General features: G+C 55.3%; 7 protein-coding genes across 7 annotated transcripts; 4 read left to right on the top strand and 3 right to left on the bottom strand.

Moving 5' to 3' along the window:
• Positions 1 to 1,154: 1,154 nt before the first annotated feature.
• LTR77_001140 (uncharacterized protein) lies at positions 1,155 to 2,486 on the top strand (the record flags this gene model as incomplete). Its single annotated transcript, XM_064798402.1, has 2 exons — positions 1,155 to 1,932; positions 2,077 to 2,486. 2 exons carry the CDS (start codon positions 1,155 to 1,157, stop codon positions 2,484 to 2,486), a joined length of 1,188 nt encoding a protein of 395 aa, XP_064662729.1.
• Positions 2,487 to 2,949: 463 nt separating this feature from the next.
• Positions 2,950 to 7,021, bottom strand: SIT4_1 (sporulation-induced protein; the record flags this gene model as incomplete). Its single annotated transcript, XM_064798401.1, has 3 exons — positions 2,950 to 3,675; positions 4,106 to 4,846; positions 4,922 to 7,021. The coding sequence occupies 3 exons, from the start codon at positions 7,019 to 7,021 to the stop codon at positions 2,950 to 2,952; spliced, it is 3,567 nt and encodes a 1,188-aa protein (XP_064662728.1).
• Positions 7,022 to 7,891: 870 nt separating this feature from the next.
• Positions 7,892 to 8,707, bottom strand: LTR77_001138 (uncharacterized protein; the record flags this gene model as incomplete). Its single annotated transcript, XM_064798400.1, has 2 exons — positions 7,892 to 8,606; positions 8,697 to 8,707. The coding sequence occupies 2 exons, from the start codon at positions 8,705 to 8,707 to the stop codon at positions 7,892 to 7,894; spliced, it is 726 nt and encodes a 241-aa protein (XP_064662727.1).
• Positions 8,708 to 9,191: 484 nt separating this feature from the next.
• Positions 9,192 to 10,206, bottom strand: LTR77_001137 (uncharacterized protein; the record flags this gene model as incomplete). The annotated part of the gene is made up of 2 exons (XM_064798399.1): positions 9,192 to 9,857; positions 9,910 to 10,206. The coding sequence occupies 2 exons, from the start codon at positions 10,204 to 10,206 to the stop codon at positions 9,192 to 9,194; spliced, it is 963 nt and encodes a 320-aa protein (XP_064662726.1).
• A 5,157-nt stretch (positions 10,207 to 15,363) lies between these two features.
• On the top strand, positions 15,364 to 16,283 carry LTR77_001136 (uncharacterized protein; the record flags this gene model as incomplete). The annotated part of the gene is made up of 2 exons (XM_064798398.1): positions 15,364 to 15,457; positions 15,520 to 16,283. 2 exons carry the CDS (start codon positions 15,364 to 15,366, stop codon positions 16,281 to 16,283), a joined length of 858 nt encoding a protein of 285 aa, XP_064662725.1.
• A 1,226-nt stretch (positions 16,284 to 17,509) lies between these two features.
• On the top strand, positions 17,510 to 18,421 carry COQ3 (Hexaprenyldihydroxybenzoate methyltransferase, mitochondrial; the record flags this gene model as incomplete). The annotated part of the gene is made up of 1 exon (XM_064798397.1): positions 17,510 to 18,421. One exon carries the CDS (start codon positions 17,510 to 17,512, stop codon positions 18,419 to 18,421), a length of 912 nt encoding a protein of 303 aa, XP_064662724.1.
• Positions 18,422 to 18,761: 340 nt separating this feature from the next.
• LTR77_001134 (uncharacterized protein) lies at positions 18,762 to 20,012 on the top strand (the record flags this gene model as incomplete). The annotated part of the gene is made up of 4 exons (XM_064798396.1): positions 18,762 to 18,983; positions 19,041 to 19,133; positions 19,188 to 19,225; positions 19,271 to 20,012. The coding sequence occupies 4 exons, from the start codon at positions 18,762 to 18,764 to the stop codon at positions 20,010 to 20,012; spliced, it is 1,095 nt and encodes a 364-aa protein (XP_064662723.1).
• Positions 20,013 to 20,122: the final 110 nt, after the last annotated feature.

Raw genomic sequence — 20,122 nt, 5'->3', positions numbered from 1 at the left:
CAGCTACGGCAAATGTTGACGCTGTTCAACATGTACGTAGCCGACTCGGGCAACTGAGCACACGAGCAATTTCTGCAGTGGGAGGAGAGTTCCGGCTCCGCTGGGTGGGAGGATCTGCGGTGCAGTAGCGTGCGGTGATGGCCGCGGGATCATCTGTTGCTTTCCAGGTTGTCTTCATCTTGACTACATACATGTATTCACCCTTGCTACCATCGTTGACCGAGCTTTATCATCGCACGATGGCTCCGCCCGGTTTTATGGATACCACTGGTGGCGTTGATCTGTCGCAAGTGCTCTATCGACTCCCCCAATCTTCGTCGAGCGCGAGCACAAGTAGAGGCACTGCTTGATGCGGTACTGGTGGGAGAATCGTCTGGCTGATGTACCATACAAGGAGGATACCGGGACGATGATGCAGAACCGGTTAACTCTGTTGGTTGCATCCCAAGCACGTTCTACCTCCGGCTGACCGACTATGCCCAGTGCACGTAAATCGCCTCCAAGGCCACGAACTACACCGCAAAGAACGGCCTGTCAATTTCGTGACCGCGAGGACACTAGACAAGCGCATTTGTTGTTTCGTCTTACAGGTCATCGGGGGCTCCGTGACCGCACTCAGCACGAGGACGTTGAAAGGAGAACGCTCTGCGGCCCGTGAGCTGATCGATCCATTGCGTAGGAGCACCACTGCAGCAAAACGCATCAAAGTCAAAGCTACATGTCGAATTGCTGCAGTGTTTGTGAGGAGACCTTGCTCCCGCCGAGCCCGGCACGATGGTTCGCGATAGCAAGTCCACTGGCCAGTTCAAGAAGAATATCCAGGTACAACTACTGGAGGCACGCTGGCTTCGAGATATCTTCTCATGAAGCCCTGGTATCCTGTCAAAGCGTCCCTCGTTGCACTTGGAAACCGAACACGTTTGTTGAGACAGAATGCACAACCTATAGGCCGTGAAAGATCTATCACAAATCGGTGCATGCACGGCAGCTGCATGCTTCCCGTCTGGGAACAGTTGCCACTGCAGCTTCTCCTGTTTGTGAAACCTGCTCTCTTTCGCCTTTTCACCCTCAAGCCCCCTCTCTCATCACATTCCCATCTTCTCACCAACACTTTCCGAAGTCTCTACACTCTGTCCAGCTCAAGACTTTAAAGCATGGCGCCGTCCAAGATTCCTGTGGCGAAAAAGTACAAAAAATCAAAGCAAGATAAAGGCAACATGCTGCAGCAACAGCATTTATCCAGGCTGCCGCTTCACCAGCAAGAGGACAGCAGGCTCATGCAGCTTGCTCAAGAACTTCGAAACGAGATATATGAACACTTGTTCTGCGCTACTCGCTTCGCCTCCGGCATGTTTGCTTTTACCCGGAACGGCAGCTATCCGATTGTCTCGGCTACTGATCGTAACGGCTTGAGCATCTTGCGCTGCTGTCGCCGTGTGCACAACGAGATTGGCAGTACGTGGCTCGGCCACGTGCTCTTCCTTTTCACGGACCCAAGGGCAATGCTCGACAAGCTTTGCAACATCCCCAGTCCTGTCCTCGGCCAAATTCGCAATGTCCGTGTCACTGCCGACAAATTGATGCTCCCTGACCAGTTCGGCAAGTGCTATGGCACTGCACGTATATTGAAGCTCCTTCCTGGTCTCAACCTCGATGTCCTCACGGTATTGGATGAAGGAGGCATGGCCACTAGCTACGAAACGCTCAACATGCTGATACGCCATGGCATTGGCTGGAAGGAGCTTCGCTTCATCTCACGCGACTCCCGGTTTCTCGGCTACGGGCACGGTCTACGGCGCCGGTTTATTGATAATCCACAGGACGACCTTTATCTACATCAGCCACAGCCCTCAGACTGGCAGCAAGCATTAGAGCTGCGGGACGGAATAGATTCATCTCCGTCGGTGATCATCTACCGCACCAACAACGCCAGTAAGAAGAAGTCAAACGCAGTCCTCCATCCTGGCAAGCGCGATATCCTCCGCCAGTCCTTCGCAGCTGGGCAAGATGCCTAGACGTTCGGCCTGGTCGAAGACGCAGCTCTAATGGGAGATTCAACTCCGATGGGAGACGCAGTCCTGAGCATTCTGATGGAATGGCCGCCTCGGATGCGTAGAGTCAAGCGCAAGAAGGAAGTCATGGTCGTCGTCAAGCGCGGCGTAGGCGTCGATTACGCTGAACTGCAAGCTTCGCCGTATCTGCCGGGCGGCGACATCCGCCAACACTTTCCAGGGAAGCCGTGGAAGGAGCTCCAGGCGTGGCAAGAGGAGTTTCACGAATCCGACGAGGACGACGGCAATGCCGAGGAGTGGTGGGGTCTGGAGTCTTACACTCACGTGGACGACTACATCTGGCCTACCCTTCATGAATCATGCGAAGATCAGGAAATGTCCGAGGATGAGGAGGAGGAAGTCGGCATTTGGATGGATACTTACACCGACGAGAGCGACGACGATCGGTCAGATTGGTCAGCTCTTCACTTCTGAAAGACAAGACTCTGCGATTCAATTATCAGTATCATGGAGGGCGGAAACAGAGCGCGCGCAGCATTGCAACAAGTCTTGTCGGACCAGCGGGCTCCAGACGTGATGCTTTCGGGCCATTGAAGCATGGGGAGTATGTTTGGGCAAGGCGGGAAGCATCAATGGCAAGGACGACCAGAGCGCACGGCGAGAGTTACGACAGTATAAGATCACATCAGCATGTAACAGCAGCAGTAGCATGATGAAATAATGTGACGCATTGGCAAGCGTATCCGCAACAGAGCGCAGGAAGAACCAACCGAACAGAAACGCCATCCCATTGCCCAATGCTGGTATAACGCTACCCTATTATCCTACAAGCAATCCAACCTCCCATAAACTCCACATTCCCTTCCACATATCTTACAACAGTAACAGCATCCTTGACCCTAGAACTCCACGGCCAACCTGCCTTCCTCGACCACTTCTAGCTAACCCTCCGCGGCCGAATCTCAACCAACTGGTCCTCCTCCTCACTACTCCCCTCCCCCTCCGGATCCGCAAACGGCCCCTCCCCCCCTTTGACACCCAACCCCTGAAACCTCCCCGCCAGCTCCTCCTCATCATCGTCATCCCCAAGACTCATCCTCACCTCCGCCTCCCGCGTACTCGGCCGTTGCCTCAACCGCTCCTCCCTTTCCCTTCGGCGCCGATCCGCGCTGCCGGCGGGGGACATGCCCTCCGCTGCTGCGTCTGAGGATTCAAAGTCCCCTCCCTCCCGCGAGAGGGTGTGGTCGCGGCCAGCGTCGTCTTCATCGTAGCCCCCGCCATCGCCGTCGGAGTCGGAGCTCGAGTCGCTGCTGCCGAAGAGGCCGGAGAAGCGGGATGCGGTGGCGCCGAGGCCGCTTACAGTCCGCAAACCGGTGATGTTGAGGCCTTGTTTCGGCGAGCTAGGCGAGTTATGGCCCGCCCCGGTCTCGTGAATAGCGTGCTCGGTAGCGACGCCCAATTCGACGTCCTCAGGTTCTTGCGGCAATTGCTCCGCTACTTCAAGCGCTACGCTGTCCGCTGCGTCGGGGTCGGCGATGTTCTCCGCAGCCACGGCTTCCTTTTTAGCGGCGAGACGGGCGGCGAGTTGGCGGCGGGCGCGGGAGGGCGGGATGTTGAGGGGTGGAGGGATGGAAGGGCCGTCGCGGTTGGAGTCGGGTGAGGCCTGTGAAAACGAGGATTAGTTAGTATTGGTGTTCTGTGGATCTTCTGAAGCGTACCTTGCGAGAAAGAGGAAGCTATGGATGGGATGAGTTGGAATGGTGGAAGAGGAGAAGGGCCAATTGCAAGGGCGAAGCGAGCGGGTGGGTGGGTAGGTGGCGATGCCGCTGTTTCAACAATTCTTCCATTGCTCTTTACGATCGTCTCGCTACCTCTCCATCCGCCGTCAATGACCGTCCATCATCTTCACCTCTTCCCACCTCCCTTCAACGATCGTTCGTGTCTCCAGCCGCATCCGCCCCACACACCCAACCGCTCCCCGCCACGCCATCTCGCAACGCCCATCACGTAAAGGTGCAGGGGGTGCATTGTGAAACAGCCTTCACAGCTCAACGATACTCCATATCAACATCCTCAAAAGAAAGTTCACCAACCTGTTCGTCGTCCTCCAACTGCTGCGCCGCCGCCCCACTCTCCCGCTCCCTCTCCCTCCGCTCCCGCTGCTGCTCTTCCTCCTCCGCCATCTCTTCATCCTCGTCCGGGTCCGCTGAGAAGCCCGAGAGCATCGTCCCGCTGTTGATCTCGAAGCTCTGGCCCACCGTGCCCTCGGCCATCGCCATGCTGTCTTGCGGCGTGATCCCGGCACTGGCGAGCGTGTTAGCAGTATTGTTCGAGAAGCTGCCTCCTCCCAATCCGCTGCCGCCCATGCCAGGACGAGCGTTCATGGCATCTTGTGGGCGGACGCCGCCGAGAACTGCGTTGTCTTTGTCACGAGTCTCGGCGAGGGTGCCTTCGACGTATTCGATCCATTCTTCGCGGTGTACGCGATCGAGGACGGCTTGGTCAAGCGCTTCGGGTGGGTGGCGGTTGCCGAACTTGCAGACTTCTTCTGCGATGAGGGTGAGGTGGCCCATGTAGCCCAGACGCATGCCCTTGTACTGCTGGGAGGCGTCGGAGACTTTCTGGCCGTCCAGGATGCGATCGGTGACTTCCTTTGTGGACGCGAGGCCTAGGTCTTCGACAGACTGACCTTCCTTTGCTTCGACCGGGGTGAAGAGGTCGAAAGCAAGGGCGCGGTTGTAGCCGCGATCGAGCGTGCCGTTGAATACTTGCTGAACGACATCGTAGACGACGTTATGGAGGAAGTTGTTCCACGGGAAGCGGAAGAAAAAGTCCTGGATGATGAGAAGATAAAGTTAGTCTCCAGCTCAGAATGTCCTCCTAATACGAAGTAAAGAAAGCCTCCTTACCAATATCGTAGGAACAACCTGGTGCTCCACAAACTGTATCTTCAGCAAATCTCCAACAACCGGCCTACCATCCGCCTCCGTCTCATACGGCTGCCGTCCTCCATTGGAGTTCGTCGGCTGATCACCCTGAATCGTAGCAATGCTCTGGTCGATGTCTTCCGCGGCAGCCTCTTCAGGCGTCGGCTCGATCCGGATTGGATCAGACGACTCTTTCTTCGCAAACAACGGCAGAGGTTTGTCCACTTGTTCTGCGTTTGCCAGCGCCCGGTCTAGCTCAGACTGCTGATCATCTTCGTCAGAGTGCTGCGGCTCCTCGCCGAACTCAGTCATGACGGTATCGTCGTCCACGTCCAGCTTGTCAATCCTATCGGTCATGGTGGCGGTGGTGGGTGACTCCACGGAATGCGTAGGTGGCGGGTCGAAATGCATGTTCGCTTTTGACTTCGTTGGCGACAGAGGTCTTGGTACATCGCTGTTGGCTGGGAACTGGTTTTGCAATGGTGGCGACTCGGTCTTCTCGGCCCTAGACAGTGTTGACAGCGAAGTGTACTCCGGCTTATCGTTAAGATCGTCGAACGTCACTTCATCTGGCAAATCATCGTTCGGCGCATTGACCTTCTCAAATCCATCTTCATCGGCATTGGAGGCATCACCAATTCGGAGCTCCTCCGGCTTCTCGTCCATCTCATCATCACTAGGACGCTGAGCATGATGGAAGCCATGCGAATCAACCGAGCTGCCGAACTCCTCATGGCTGTTCTCCTGACTCGGACTTGTCGCGGGCTTGGGCGTAGCATACCTGCCCTGCGCCCTCAACCTCTCACGCTCCGCATTTTCCTGCCTCACCCGATCTTCAGCACCTCGCTCGTTCAGCAAGCCCATGTTGCTGCAATGCAACAGCTCCGCAAACAGCTCGCACGTCTTGAAGCGATCGAAGCCAAGCGGCTCTATCCTCCTTCCAAACGCAGACGGGATCTCCGGCTTCTTCGCAGATGGGGACACGATAAGCTTCTTGAAGTCTGCCACATGCATTGCAAACTCTCGAAGAAGGACGCCAAGATAGATCGGGTCGGAGGTCTTTGGCTCGGGGCCGACTTGGTTGTCGAGGTCGTAGTCGGAGTTGTTCTTCCTAATGACTTCGATGATAATACCAACTCCTACGGTAAGAGGGTTGCCTCCTCGAAGCATGTCGTTGATGAGCGTTCGGATGCATTCTTCAGAGACCAGTTGCCTTGTCAGTTCATTAGGACCAATGACCGACTGATCCTGGGTGGTGGCGTTTGCTGAGATTGTGATTATCGCTTTAAGAAAATCGCCAGCTGAGGTTTGCGTTGCTGAGCTCTGTTCGGGTGAGAGGTAGCCGAGTAGTAATGGAATGAGGTTCTGCGCTTGCAGCCAGTCCACAATGCCTGCGCCGCCTTCGTGCTTCTCCAAAGAGATGATCTTCAGAAGCAGATCCATCACCATCGGGCAGTCGACATGCTGAAGCATCGCGGGTACAATGCCATCCAGTGACTTGAAGAAGTTGAGCATCTCCTCCGTCTTCTTGTCTAGTAGTGCCTCGTTCACTTTTGTGAAGTAGCCAGCTTGCAGCGGATCCAGTGGTGCAGGTCGATGCATGTACTGCCAGAACTCTCGCAGGTGGTCCTGCTGGTCGAGAATGGCTTCCGTGAGAGACCAGACCTCCGAAGACAGCACTTCGCAAGCCACGTACGCATACTTCTTGCGCTGCGCCTCCTGCTTCTCCGCTTCCGTCTCTCCGTCGAATTCTTTCGTGCTCACAGACTTCGACCGCGACCGGCCCTTGCCTTTCCCAAAGAAGGAGATGCCGGTAGACTCCTCCTTCTCCTTAGACTTGGCTTCATCTTTCTGCTTGTCCTTTTCAGCATCAGATTCGAGCGACTCGTCCGCCGCAACATATTTCAACAGCTTCTTCAGCACCGGCTCATCGCGAAGGAACTCGATGAGCTTGCTGTTCTGCTGCTTCAGCTCCTGAATGAGGTCGCTCTCGTCCAGCAGCTCTTCGACAGTGACGTCGGGTTTGTCGAGGATGGTATCGAGGGTGGAGATGTTGGCGTAGCCGCCAAATCGCCAGAACATGATGACGATTTATGAGATGGCCGACGCTCGGGGCGCGGCGGGATTAAGGGGTGGTTATGCCGGCGGATGAGTATGCTTCGTGGGTATCATGCGTAGGTCGTGGAATGTCGGCCGTCGAACGTCGTGAAATGCCGGATGCGTGGTATGCAGGTCGTGGGGGAAGTAGCGACAGTCAATGGCAGCTGCGCTCGAGGTCAGTGCCCTGTCTGTGCGGTTGTCGCGTGCTACCAAGCACCACGATGCGCACGCTACGGAAGCAAGTGAAGAAGGACGACGTACATGTCCAGCAAAGCCATCCAAATGCTCGTGTATACTACAGCGGATGAATGAATCGGGAAGGTCGGGTGGGAGGTACGTCGTTACTTCGAGTCGTCTGCCGAGTCTGGGGGATGAGCGACGTGGTGGCCCAAGACAGGCGGAAGTCAGTGTGATGGTGCGCGCGTGGTCGGAGAGTGCGATGTGGTCATCGGCCTCCCTGTCGCAGCGAGCAGATGGTGTCGGACGAGGTCGTGTTCATGTGTTTCGCGCTTCAAGGCACTTGAGAGGTGTTTTGCTGCCCACGTGAGGTTGCTTTCGATTAGCCTTTGGCGGTCTGACCCGACGCAGCTCACAACCTTAAAAAGCAGGAAGCTCGGGGGTCAACGTGGGGAGGCACTCGAGTCAGGCCAAAACACTTTCGAGATTGCTTTCATTTCTAATGCTGTCGAGGGTATGGAGGTGCAGTAGTATAGGACTTTTAAGGTACTGTAGTGGGCTTTCATTGAAGTAGGCCCTGCTGTAGGACTGCAGTGGAACGCATATGCTCGAACTTCATTATCATGCTTTCATAACCCAGCTATCCTACAACCACACTCCCTCCTTCCTCCCCCGTCACCGCTGCCCTTCCTGCGCCCTCCTCTCAACTTCTTCCGTCAAAGTGGCCATCTGCGCCTCCTCATACCCGGGCGGCGCCTCATCCGGCACATTCTCCCTCGACCTCTCCCCCACCCCACCCCCCTCCCTCCCTCCATCCTGCACAGTCGGCGGTATCAGCGGCCCATCTCCCTGCTCCTGATAAACCGGCAGATCCTCCAAATTCACATTCTCCACAACCACTCTGTTCTGCGCCGCACCGGCCCCATCCCCGTCAATCCTCTGCACCTCCATCGCCTGCTGTAATCGCTCCCGCACGCGCTCGTAGTGGGTGTGGAAGTCGAAGGCGCCGCCTTCTTTAAACGTGAATTTGATCTCGACCGCGCCGCCAGGGGGGATGGGGATGCCGCCGCCGGAGGTAGGTTGGAGGAGTGCGGTCCACACGTTTGGTCCGAACCAAGGTGCTGCGACGTGTGAGTCGTGGAGGTTGAGGATGGGTGCTGCGAAGCTCTGGATTTGGGGTGTGGATTTGTCGGGGAGGAAGATGACGCGGCGGTTCGTGAGGTAGAGTAGTCCGCTGGGGACAGAGAGGTTGAAGGGTTGCTGTTGCTTGCCCGGGAAGTGTGCGGGTGTGGAGAGGTTGAGGGCGATTCGAGGGGAGGATGTGAAGAGGGTTTGTTCGCTTGGTAGAGGTGTGTACGGTGGTGTGGAGGCAGGCGCGAGCATTACCCAGCTGGAGAGATGTGAGCGGAGGCGCTTGGTTTTGGTCATGGTGGTAGAGCAGGCCATGAGAGCGGTCGAGGAGGAATGGGGAGAGACTCACTTGATCGACATCCTGAAGACTTCTTATGAGCCCGTCCAGGCCACGCACGACTCCTCTCTGTGCTACCCAGTTGGTGTAGAGTGGGTATCGAAGCTTTGGTCCTCGAGAGGTTTAGGTTGTGGGTCAGTAGTCCCGACCGCGCGAACTGCGCTAGATGTGTCGATTTGGCGAATCAAGGGCAGGTAGATGGATGGTTTGCAGGAAGATGGCGTTCGTGGTTGTCGTTGGTTTGCTTGGAAGACGTGGCGTTATGCTCCAGGTTCCGCTGGTCGTGGGGTAATTCAAGCCGCGGTATGCGCGTGGGGTTTCACAGGGACGATATTTACTGCAGTGGACTCAATATCATTTTCGAAAGTCCACAGTCTCTCATTCCATGTGAACGGGTTCGATCACTACGTTGAATGACCTTGGTCTCGAGGAGAGTCGGCATGATGCGGACGAGGGAGCCATTGGCACTTCAACATAGTAAGTTGGAGGAATTTTTCGATACAATGCTCATATTTCTTGTGCCTCCTCCTCACCCTTCCCTTCTTCCTCAGCCCGCCAAAGCATCCAACAAATAACAATACCCAAATGCACACCCGCCGCAATCCACAACGCCCCGGAAAACCCAATCGAATGCGCCGCCGCAGCCCCTCCCACCACCGCCCCAAGAAAATAGAACACCGCTCCTCCAGCTCTCCGATTTCTGTTCACGTTACCAGTCAAGCCTGCAGTGAACAGCCCAGGATCCGACGCCAGATCCGTGTACAGCGTCGTAAGCACCACGCAAGGCATGGCGTTGTAGTCCAGCATCCTGCTCGCAACCACCTTCCCAGCAGCTTGAAAGCTAAGCAATCCGATGGGAATGAGATCTGCCCAGCGGAAACCTGGATCTGCGGGTATCGCCATCAAGGCGCCAGGGTCGTTGCTACCAGGCGAGCCGGAACTGCTGCCGCGCGAGACGAGGACGGCGGAGATGACGACGAGAATCCCTTGGAAGAGGAAGGAGACGGCGAAGACCCAGCGTTTGCGATCACCAAAAGCGCGGTGGAAGGTGGCGATGAGGCCGGATCCGAGGATGTAGCTGAGGATGGAGCAGACGGATTTGGTCCAGGCGAGTCGCGGGGCGCCTTTGGGGAGGTTGGAGGCGCCGAGGGCCGCGAAGACTGTGTTGCCGGTCTGCGAAGCATCAGTATATAGCCTTGAAGTGATTGTATGATGATGAGCGTACCTGCATACTCGCGAAATTCTCATAAGCGTTGTAAGCCCCAGCGTCAATCACGCCTGAGACGAAGAAGCACACCACCAGCACGAGATCCGCCCATCGTACCGCAACATCTGCCATCAGGTAGTCCTTCACCTTCTCGCTCGTCGATGCATCGTTGCCTTCATCGCTTCCGGTCAAGTACTGCGTGCCATACCCACTCGGCCTCGGGAACGAGCGCAAAAGCGGTCGGTTGTCAGAATTTTGCGCGCCATTGCTGTCGCTGAGATTGCGATTCAGATGGCCATTCGTTGTTCGAGACATCCTGGCCTTGTCGGAGAATTTCTGAAAAGTGTATGGAGCATGTTTGTTGGGTGACGATGTCTTTGCCTTGATTTTTTGGAAGAGGCTAGCGCAGGTACGGCGTAGCGATGATGGCGTGGCGAGGAAGTCAAAACCTGGCTTCAGGAGATTTCATGTTCAAGTCTCTTCTACTACCTTACGGTATTACACGTACAAGCATGGGCGAAGGTTTCCTTATTGCTTCTTGACTTCGAATGCTTGTGTCTAACTTTGAGCTTGATGAATGATACTGATTCAGTCGGGCTCTCACTATCGCACTATCGCCACCCACGCTTCCAAGCTGTGTTCCACGAGAAGTCGCAGGCCGATCTTGCGCACTCCTCTGTAAGAAGGATGCTTGCCAGCGAGTCTCACAATCGAAAAGGACTTCCTTCTCTTGGAGAACTATACGGCGAGCTACCGATCAGAAGAAGTCGCAGTCCGCTTCCGCCTTCTCCGTGACAAGGTCACCAACGATGACATCTGCGGTCGGGCGATGCCCTTCCATCTGTCCCGGAGAAAACTGGGGTTTGCATGCCCGCCTTCCACCTAGCTTCTCCAGGACGACATTCTTACCAAGGGCTGTTGCGCTGGCGGACCTAATCTTGCTTACTGTCAAAGACTGCCACTTCTTCTGGCACATAGCTTGACGGTCGCGATGCGTCTACCGTCTTCTCCGCGGATTATTCGCCAATCCGCCAGGGTCCGAGTCCACTCTGCCACCCATCCGGGCCCTGGAGAACTAGGGTTGATCCGAGCAGGTAGCCGGCCAGGCAATGACATTGAAAGCCTCAGACGGGGAATTCTGGCAAACAGTACAGTCGACGAAGTTGTCTTTGAGACGGGAATACATCTGCAGAAGCCACACGACCCTCTTCGGTAGACCGTTCCTGCCCGAGAGAAGAGGAAGGCAACGGTGGAGGAATCGACCGGGCGTTTTCGTCAGATGCAAAATCACGCCACGAGGTCAAGAAGATGGCAGGGTGGTTGGTATCTCGTTGGAGATGTGTTGCAGGAAGTACTCACATCAGAGGACCATCACCGTTGGTAAGACGATCTTTGCAAAAGCACAACGAGACCTTCTCCTAAACCTAGGCCGGCTTGAATTGACTATATCACTCACTTCAGCGGCTCGTCGTCCTTCGTGGAAAGACTTTTGCAAATGCATAACGAGGCCTTCTCTGAAGCCCAGGCCGGCTCGAGATGACCACATCATCCACTTCAGCCGCTTGCCATCCTTCGGGGGAAGATCTTTGCAAGCCTCGTTCTACCCCTGAAGATCTAGCGATGAAGGTTATGAAAGGTCTTCTCCGGCATCCAGTGGACCTAACATGATCACGTTACTGTCGCTGACGGGTTCTCGTTGTCTGTGAGAAGGTTCATACTGCTCATGCTACCCTACTGGACCAACCTTCCTAGGAGCAGCTTTGGGCTCGCCGCTCCGTTCTTCTGTACTCCGTGCACGCTCCTGTCGCTCCCTCATTGCCCCCGCCACCATCATTCCCGCCTCCGATCTCACTTTGCTGCTCACGTCGATTTTCCTATCGGCGGAACGGTTCCACCCCGTCGACTTCGACCTTGACCCACGCTACGAAGCAGAAGAATCGGAAGTCAGGATCTGGCTTCTCCGCGATACTTTCGCCTGTTATGAAGTGTTCATTGGATTGTATTGTCCCTCCTGTCTCGGAGAGTCGTGCTGTCCGCTCGTCATGCCCCGCCTCTTCTCCGACAAACACTCTCCTACCTTGGAGCCTTCTTGAGACCTTCGGGTTTACTTTGCTGATAGTCTGGATGTCGGACCGACTGATATAAAAGAAGGCACCACCCTGAGCATCGCCATAAACTTGCTCAGTTTTCCAGTCTGCCTGTGATTGCTTGCGTATAAATTCACAAGCGCTCGACCAGAAACGGATTTTCAACGAAGTCTTCTCCCAGATCTGGAACAACCTCAGATACACGCCTTATCTTACCCACGTCGGCGGGTTGGTGGTGGCCGCGAAGATGTCCCGCTGAAGCTAATTCCACACATGGAGATTTCGGAGGTCTTCTATATCAGACTGGCCTGCCATGGCCACCTCACTCACGTTCGTACCAGGTTGTGAGCGGGGAGCAACGCAAGTGGAGGTCCATACGGCCGCCCAATGGACAGCTCTGACGTACATGTAGGTTACCATTGGCCAAATCTTAATTTCATCAAATCCAGTCTCAAACGACAACCTTACTCAAGTTGGCAAGTTGTTGTTTCTCAGGCGAAGAGGCAAACTGTGGAAAAGTGGCCATTGCCGAAGTTTTCTCCAAGGCCGGAACTGGTCTTAGATGGCCACATTACTCATGCTGTCGCTTTGTCTCCGTTCGCGAGAAGAGGGGCAATGATGGTACGACCGGCCGGTTGATGATGTCTTCTTCGAAACCAAGCCAGCTTCATGAGATCACACCGCGCACTCTGGCGATCTATTACTGCCTCGGAGAACAGGCAACGGACGGCAAAAGCGACTGACTGAAGAAGTCTTCTCCCAGACCCGACCCGCTCCCAAACGACTACCTCGCTCATGGTGATGGCCCATCGCATCCGTGAGAAGAGCACCCATCGACACGATAGCTGGTTCACGCCTTACAAAGTCTTCTCCGAAGTCGAAGACTGCCTCAAATCGACGCCGTGCTCACGTCGGTACCTTGTCGTTGCTTTCGAGAAGAGGCGAGCGACGGTGAAAGCGGCCGCTGACCGGTTGACGAAGGCTCCTCCAGGTTCAAGCTGACCTCAAACGACCACCTTACACCATTTGGCTGGTTGTCACTACCTGTGAGAAGGTCCCGCGAACGCTTATGACAGCTTTGAGATTTCGAATATGATGTAGCGACGAAGTCTTCTCGGAGGCCCAGGTCGAGCTCGAACGAGTGTCTCACCCACTTCGGCTGACATTGTGGTTTGTGAGAAACAAAATGCATAGACAAATGCCACTGGATGAGAATGTATCCTCTCAGATGCAGGCCGACCTGAGATGACCGCATCAGTCTTGATAGCGGCTTGTCGTCTTTCGTGAGAAGAACATGACATGGCTCGTTCAGCCGATGAAATCTGGCGGTCATCACTGACGAGGAATACCATCGAGAGCCAGCATTGAGCCTTCGCAATCAAGCGATGTGGACGAGTTCTCTAAAAGAATTAGGATTCTCATGCTGCCGTGCAGCCGCAGCGAGATTTGCCCAGACCGGGCCGGACGAGAAGGCTTCCCGCCCGAACCTCAATTTCGACCTCATCTCCTTCTCCTTTGCCTACACCTACAGATACATCGCTACGGACTATCGGCTCAAGGACTTTGCGAAGACCGTCGAAAGCTTCTATCTCGACGGCGTCATCTGGTGTCTGTTTGGTCTGCTATTGTGATTTGTCGCTGGCAGCACACACGTCATGGAGCATTGCAAGTCAATATGCTTCGGCATACAGTACAATGCCGCTACTCGAGGTGAATATTTCATCTTCAATATCCTGGGCCTCGAGGTATGATCCATTGTTTCGTTCGTCTCGCAATATGCACGCTTCAAGGCTTTTGTGCCCTTTTGTCGATGGTGGTCCCATCCATGCTGCTTCAAGACAAAGGTTGTGCTGCTTCCGCATCCGGGACAGCCTTTGTCTCGAGTTACAAGGAAACGAGGTCATGCTCCAATGTATATTGCTGGTCTGGTCGCCTCGCGGTGTGTACGTTTGCATTTTGTACTGCGTTTCTCCTCGACATGGCTGCACCTCTATCATGGGATCCCACCTTGGTCGCTCCACAAATACCAGGTGTCGCCGGCCCTGTGGCGGTTCCAGCAGCGGCAGCTTTTCGTCCAACGGCTTACGTTGCCATACCCACCCCACCCGGCACGGGAACAAACCGGTGCCAGGATCGGACAGCCTGTGCAGGACCAGGCGGGCCAGCTGGTCCATGCTGCGATGCAGTTTCATTTCCCTTTCCTGGTGTTGCTCCTGCGAACCAGAGGCTAAATTGCCTCCAAGGAATGCCGATCCACGCCCCCGGCCGGCAGGTGTGCGCAATGTGTGACGATAACATCTCGCGGCAGCAGTGGTCCCAAGCTATGATAATGAATGTAACCACCGACCCGCAACCACTTATGCGTACTCTCGCAGGCAGAACTACCGGCGCTACTGCGATAACTCCGCAGCCCATCAATACACACGCTGGATTCTTGACACATCTTTGTCGAGGCTGTGAGGACAAAGAGAAGATCCTGCTGTGGAGGCGTGTGAATCGGCCTCTCGGCCTACCTCCACACCTGCAGATCACACCAGCCGCAGCAGCCCGAATGCAGGGCCACCCTGGAGTCGGGGGACTGGACCATACATGCGATTGTCTTTTCCAGCTCCTGCGCCTGCCTCCAGGGGGAACACTGTGCATCCAGCACCGCTTTCAAGGCGCGGCCCTCAGACACAATGCTCTATTGACCGTCCGCCAACAGAACGACAACTGGCTCCGGAGGATTGGCCGTGACCCCCTGAAACCGGCAGATGTCATTTTCGTAAGCCCTCAGCGGGTCACCAAGCGAGATAACGATCGGGTCTACCGTGCATGTCGCTGCGGTGCAGAGATCCACGCGGATGGACAGCCACCGAGAGTAGCGATGTGTCTGGGATGTGAGGGCATTGTAAGTGGCAACGTAACTCGCAAGGGCATTTCATCGCATGTTTCAAGCTAATATTTCCAGGTCCATCTTGTTGCGCGGCACCTCGCAATTGCCATTCCTCCGTTATGGCAACAGGGACCTTTCAACGATAACAGGCCCCGCAGGCACAACAATGATACGACATTACGTAGAATACCTCCATAGTCTTGCAGCCGGCGTGGTCGGGTATGTAGTACGATCGTCGTTGTGAAGCTTTTTTCTATAGACATTCAACAGGAAATTCTGCAGTTCTCGAGGAGAAGTGTGTTCTAGCATGTGACAGCTTACGTAAAAATTCACAGGCGCATGATCTAGCGGGATCGCGAGCCGAGCCTACACCGCCCTGCTAGCGCTGTTGCCTCATCTCAAAAGCTTCTTCTGCCCTCACATCTCTCTACAACACCTTCCACATCGCGGAAGTTGGCAACAACACCATCCTCTTCCGCCACTTCGCGAAACATTGCGGCGTTGGCAACCATGGCGTCCGCCCAGCCTAGGGCGGGTACACAGTTCCCCCTACTCGAACAGCCGCCTGAGATGCGACAGACAATCTACAAGTACTGTCTCTTGGGTGAGTTGCTGGTTTTCGAAAGCAGAGTCTTACCTTACGAACACATTGCTAATCATGTCTAGACATCGATACCATCTGCATCCTGCCTAACGCGAAAGGCAACGTCACCAGCCTGCACCCGCTGCATAGAGTGTGCCACCAAGTCCGCGAAGAATTCGGCGCCCTGCTAGCCGAGCAGTCTCCAGCACAGGTAACTACCTTCGTCGCGGATGTGCACGATATGAACTTCGATTCCGCCCGCCTATTCTTCACGCGACTCTCCAGCAACTCTCCAATGGCCAACATGCGCTTCGGCATCAACAAAGCCATCGGGGAGAAAGAACTACTCATCAGTCTTACCATTTCCAAAAAATGGTTCAAAAACCCGAAGAATCTCTCAAGCCTGAACTGGACCAGCTTTCTCAGCAAACAAGAGGCCCGTGGAGCTGTCATCACACCGCACGACATCAGCTACGAGATCTCTAGCCTCGGGAGGATGAACCAGAACGCAAGGGCAGCGCTCGGTGACTGCCTCGTGAGCAGGGGTACGAATTGGTGGGAGCCACTTGTGCACGGGTTGGTCGACTATTTCGACTACGGTACGGCGGATCCAGACGAGGTTGCGCGGGCAGAGCGTAGAATTCAAAAGCAAGCGAATCTGGATGGGCAGAAGGAGATCAATCGGTTGAAAGAGGCATACGGAGCTGGGTACGTGAACGCTGGGGCGAAGGAGCTGGCGATTGGGTGGGCGGGACTGATGCTGGTGCCGGATTTGCCGGATGAGGAGTTGCATGCATGGGTCGACGAGAACAATCTCGAGGTTTACGGATGGGGAAGGAACCGATAGGAAGGTTGACGTGAGCAGCAGAGTGAGACCGGAGGTGGAGGCGATGGTGGCGGAGACGTAAGGGAGAGACAGAAACGTTAACAGGATATAGCAGAACGGGACGGTGTACCCAAAGCTGCTCCTAGTCGAAGAAATGGCAGTCAGCTTCTGGCTTCTCCGTGACCGTATCCCAGCTATGGGGACCCTCGTTAGGCTGTGCTGTTCCTGCTGTCTCGGAGAGCTGAACTATCCCTACTATCTCGAGGGGCTACTGCTGGCTTCTCTGTGACCCCATCGCCCGCTATGAAGACTCCCGTTAGGCGATGCTGTTCCTGCTATCTCGGAGAGCTAGACTGTCTCTACCTCCTACTGTCTCGAGGGGCTACACTGTCCGCGTATGCTCCTTGCCTCCCGTCTTCTCCGCTAAGCAATCTCCTACCACGAGGCTTCTGAATATGCTTTCCCTGTAGTCCAGACTGCGGAGACTGCCACTTCTTCCACTACAATCACACGCCACTCTTTCTGAGAAGCGCTCATTTCCCACAGCACCGACGCATCCTCTCCAGCATCTAGAGCAGTGCTCAGCAGTATTTCTTCCGCTATAGCAGCATACCACACGCGACACTCTTCGAAAAGCGGTCATTCCTCTACGCCATCTACGCATCCTCTCCGACATCCAAAGCAATCTTCAGCAGGCGCTCGATCGCTATAGCAGCATACACACCGTCACGTATACGGAGAAGGCGCATATTCAGCTGAGGTTCAAATTCTGAGCGATGCTGTCAATGTGGTCAGTGCTCAGATGTGGTCGTCTCATCACACACAAAACAACTCATGTTTAACAGCGCCGACACGTCGCGATTGGTTCAACAATGTGGTACGCCAGCTCGTGTTGCAGAACACAAAAACTGTACTTGAAGGGTAGAACAAGTATATTGGATCGAGAGTACGGTACGCTAGCTCATGTTGCAGAACACAAAGATTGTGCATAGAGCTAAAACAGGTCTATTGACTCTTTATTAGTTCGAGAGTGTGGTACGCTAGCTCATGGTGCAGAACGCGCAAACTGTGCATGAACTGAAAGGTTGGAACTGCATGTGGTCTATTGCTGATGACGGAAAGCTTTTGACTTCCTCGGGCATTGGCTGCCTTAGGAGGTACGCTAGTTCGCCTAGAGTGCTAAGCCACATCAACGGCTTCAACCTCACCTGAAGTTCAACTTCAACTTCAGTCATTATACACACATCATGTCGTTGTCCATCCAGCGTATGCTGGCACTGCCATGCCATGTGCGCGCACAGGTCTTCAGGCGAGTGCTTGCTGCTCCAGCAGCATCACTACGTCCCTTCTCGACGTCCAGGCCTGTCAATCAAGAACCCACCAGCTCGGTCAACGAGACTGAAGTATCCCACTTCAACGCCCTCGCATCCTCATGGTGGGACCCTCACGGCTCCAGCAGACTCCTCCATCTCATGAACCCGCTCCGGCACGACTTCATAGCAAGATGTAGAGCCACAACTACAAAGGACGCGAAAGAGAAGCTCCACTACCTCGACATCGGCTGCGGCGGTGGCATTTTCGCTGAGTCCGCCGCCCGCCGCTCACACACCGCCTCCGTAGCCGCCATCGACCCTACACCCTCCGTCATCGCCGTAGCCCGCAAACACCAACGACTCGATCCACTCCTCCTCGAACCCGGCCGGCTCGAATACAAACAGATCCCGCTCGAACACCTACCCGTCCCCTCCTCACCCGAGCAAGGCTACGACATCATCACCCTCTTCGAAGTCCTCGAACACATCCGTCGCCCCTCCGCGCTCCTCGCCTCTGCCCTCCCATACCTCAAACCTGGCGGCTGGATCATTGGCTCCACGATCGCAAGGACGAACATCAGCTGGTTCACGACGAAGCTGATGGCGGAAGATGTGTTGGGGATTGTGCCGAGAGGGACGCACGAGTGGGGACAGTATATCATGCCGAACGAGCTGTTCCAGTGGGCGAAGATCCAGAAGGAGTTGGAGGTGGAGCAGGACGGGAGAGGGTGGATGGTGCAGGGGGTGATGTATGTGCCGGGACTGGGGTGGAAGGAGGTGGGAGGGAGCGAGGAGTGGGGAAATTACTTCTTTGGGGTGAGGAGGAAGATTGAGGGCGGTGGGTGAGGTGGCACAGGAGGTGCGAAAAGACGATGGTTTGCCCGCTCCAGGGCGAAGAGTGGATGAAGTTACGGGGTGAATGAACCATCAAGACTGTGGGTGTTGGCTTGGGTGAGCAGAGGTGGCAGCGAAAGAATCACGTGATGTACTTCCTTTCCTGGTCATGCCAAGAAAACCAAACGAACTTCACGCGCATTCACTCTCGATTCATCGCCACTAGCGTACCCGCCGAGCCGCTGACGGATATTGAGATTCTTCACATGCGATCACCGAGTTTCACCTCTTCCGCGCCACTACCCCATTGTTTACCATCGCTCCCTCGGACGACAGCAGTCGGTCTGGCGGCATGGCGACCACTAGGGTGACGCGCAGTGCCGCCAAGCGCAAAGCAGCAGACGCCATTGCCATTCCGCCAGCCAGCCAGCCGGTCAAGGCCACCAAACTGACGCACTATGCTGATGATACTCTTCAAGCGAACCACTCGTCCAGCGCAACCTCTGATGCAGGCGCATCCAAGTCCCCGTCCCCGTCTCGCGCAGGAACAAAGCGGAAGCGGCCGAAGCACTCTGTTAGTTCACCTTCAATGGTGTGAGCACTGACGACCCAAGCTGACCACACCCCCTAGACTGTGCGCCAGTCCAAGTCCAGATCTGACGAGGTGAAGTCCGATTCGATTGCTGCGCCAACTTCTGCCGCGAGAGACGGCGCGGATCAAATCGTGAGTTGGGACTTGAAGTTTGCGAGTTCGATAGGCGCTAATACCATCTGCCAGAGCAATCACTCCGCCACACCGCCATTCAACACCAAGAAGTAAGACCATCTCGGAGAAGAAGCCGCATCGACAGACCACCAAAGCATCTCTTCCGAAGCCGAAACGCCTGAGACTGAGGGAGAACACCCCAAGCGTCTCCTCGGCCTACCCGTGGAACTTCAAGACAAGATCTACGACCACTGCATTGCAGACACGGAAGACGTCAAACTCATGGTGGACAACAGGCCGCAATGTCCCGCGACGGGCTCGCATCCGCTCCGACGAGTCTGCAAGCAGATCACGGACCGCTTCGACAATCGTTTGGTCCTCGCGCACGGCACGATCACTGCGGAGATCCAGGACTTCGACTTCTCGGCTTTGAGATGCTACGTCCACCTCATCGTGCAGCAGAAGGATGGCAGGGCCAGCTTCAAGACGTTCACCGGATCGCGCAAATTGATCGTCGTTCTCTCAGTATCGCAGCAATGGAGCGACCACCGGGATCGTGCTGGCCTTGACAAGGAGTTGAAGTGGCTCGAGGACAAGACCCGGCATGATGAACACGACTTCAACATCTTCTACAAGATGGCCACTGTGGACGATGTTGAGAAGACAAAGAACTTCATCGGCTACAAAGAGACAGACATGGAAGACAAGACATCTGGCTGGGCACAGATCAAGTGGGCCTTCCATATAGCGAAAGAACCGTCGGCGGACTCATGTCCACGTCCACCGCCACCGGAGCATGTTACACCAGGTTCCGCGCGAGTGCCATCTTCAAGACACACCAACACAACCCTAACCAATGATGAGATAGATGTACATTCTCAAACGCTACCACCCTAACCATCGAGCTATCCCCCCTCAAATGCCACTCCTCTCCCCAAATCCCTCACCACTCCCCTACGTCAGACACATACACGAGCAAGACCTCCGCTACAAACGCATAGCAAGCC

The sequence above is a fragment of the Saxophila tyrrhenica genome (assembly GCF_035928015.1).
Source record: "Saxophila tyrrhenica strain CCFEE 5935 chromosome Unknown scaffold_2, whole genome shotgun sequence".
NCBI lineage: Eukaryota > Fungi > Ascomycota > Dothideomycetes > Mycosphaerellales > Extremaceae > Saxophila > Saxophila tyrrhenica.
This window is presented reverse-complemented; position numbering and strand designations above follow the sequence as displayed.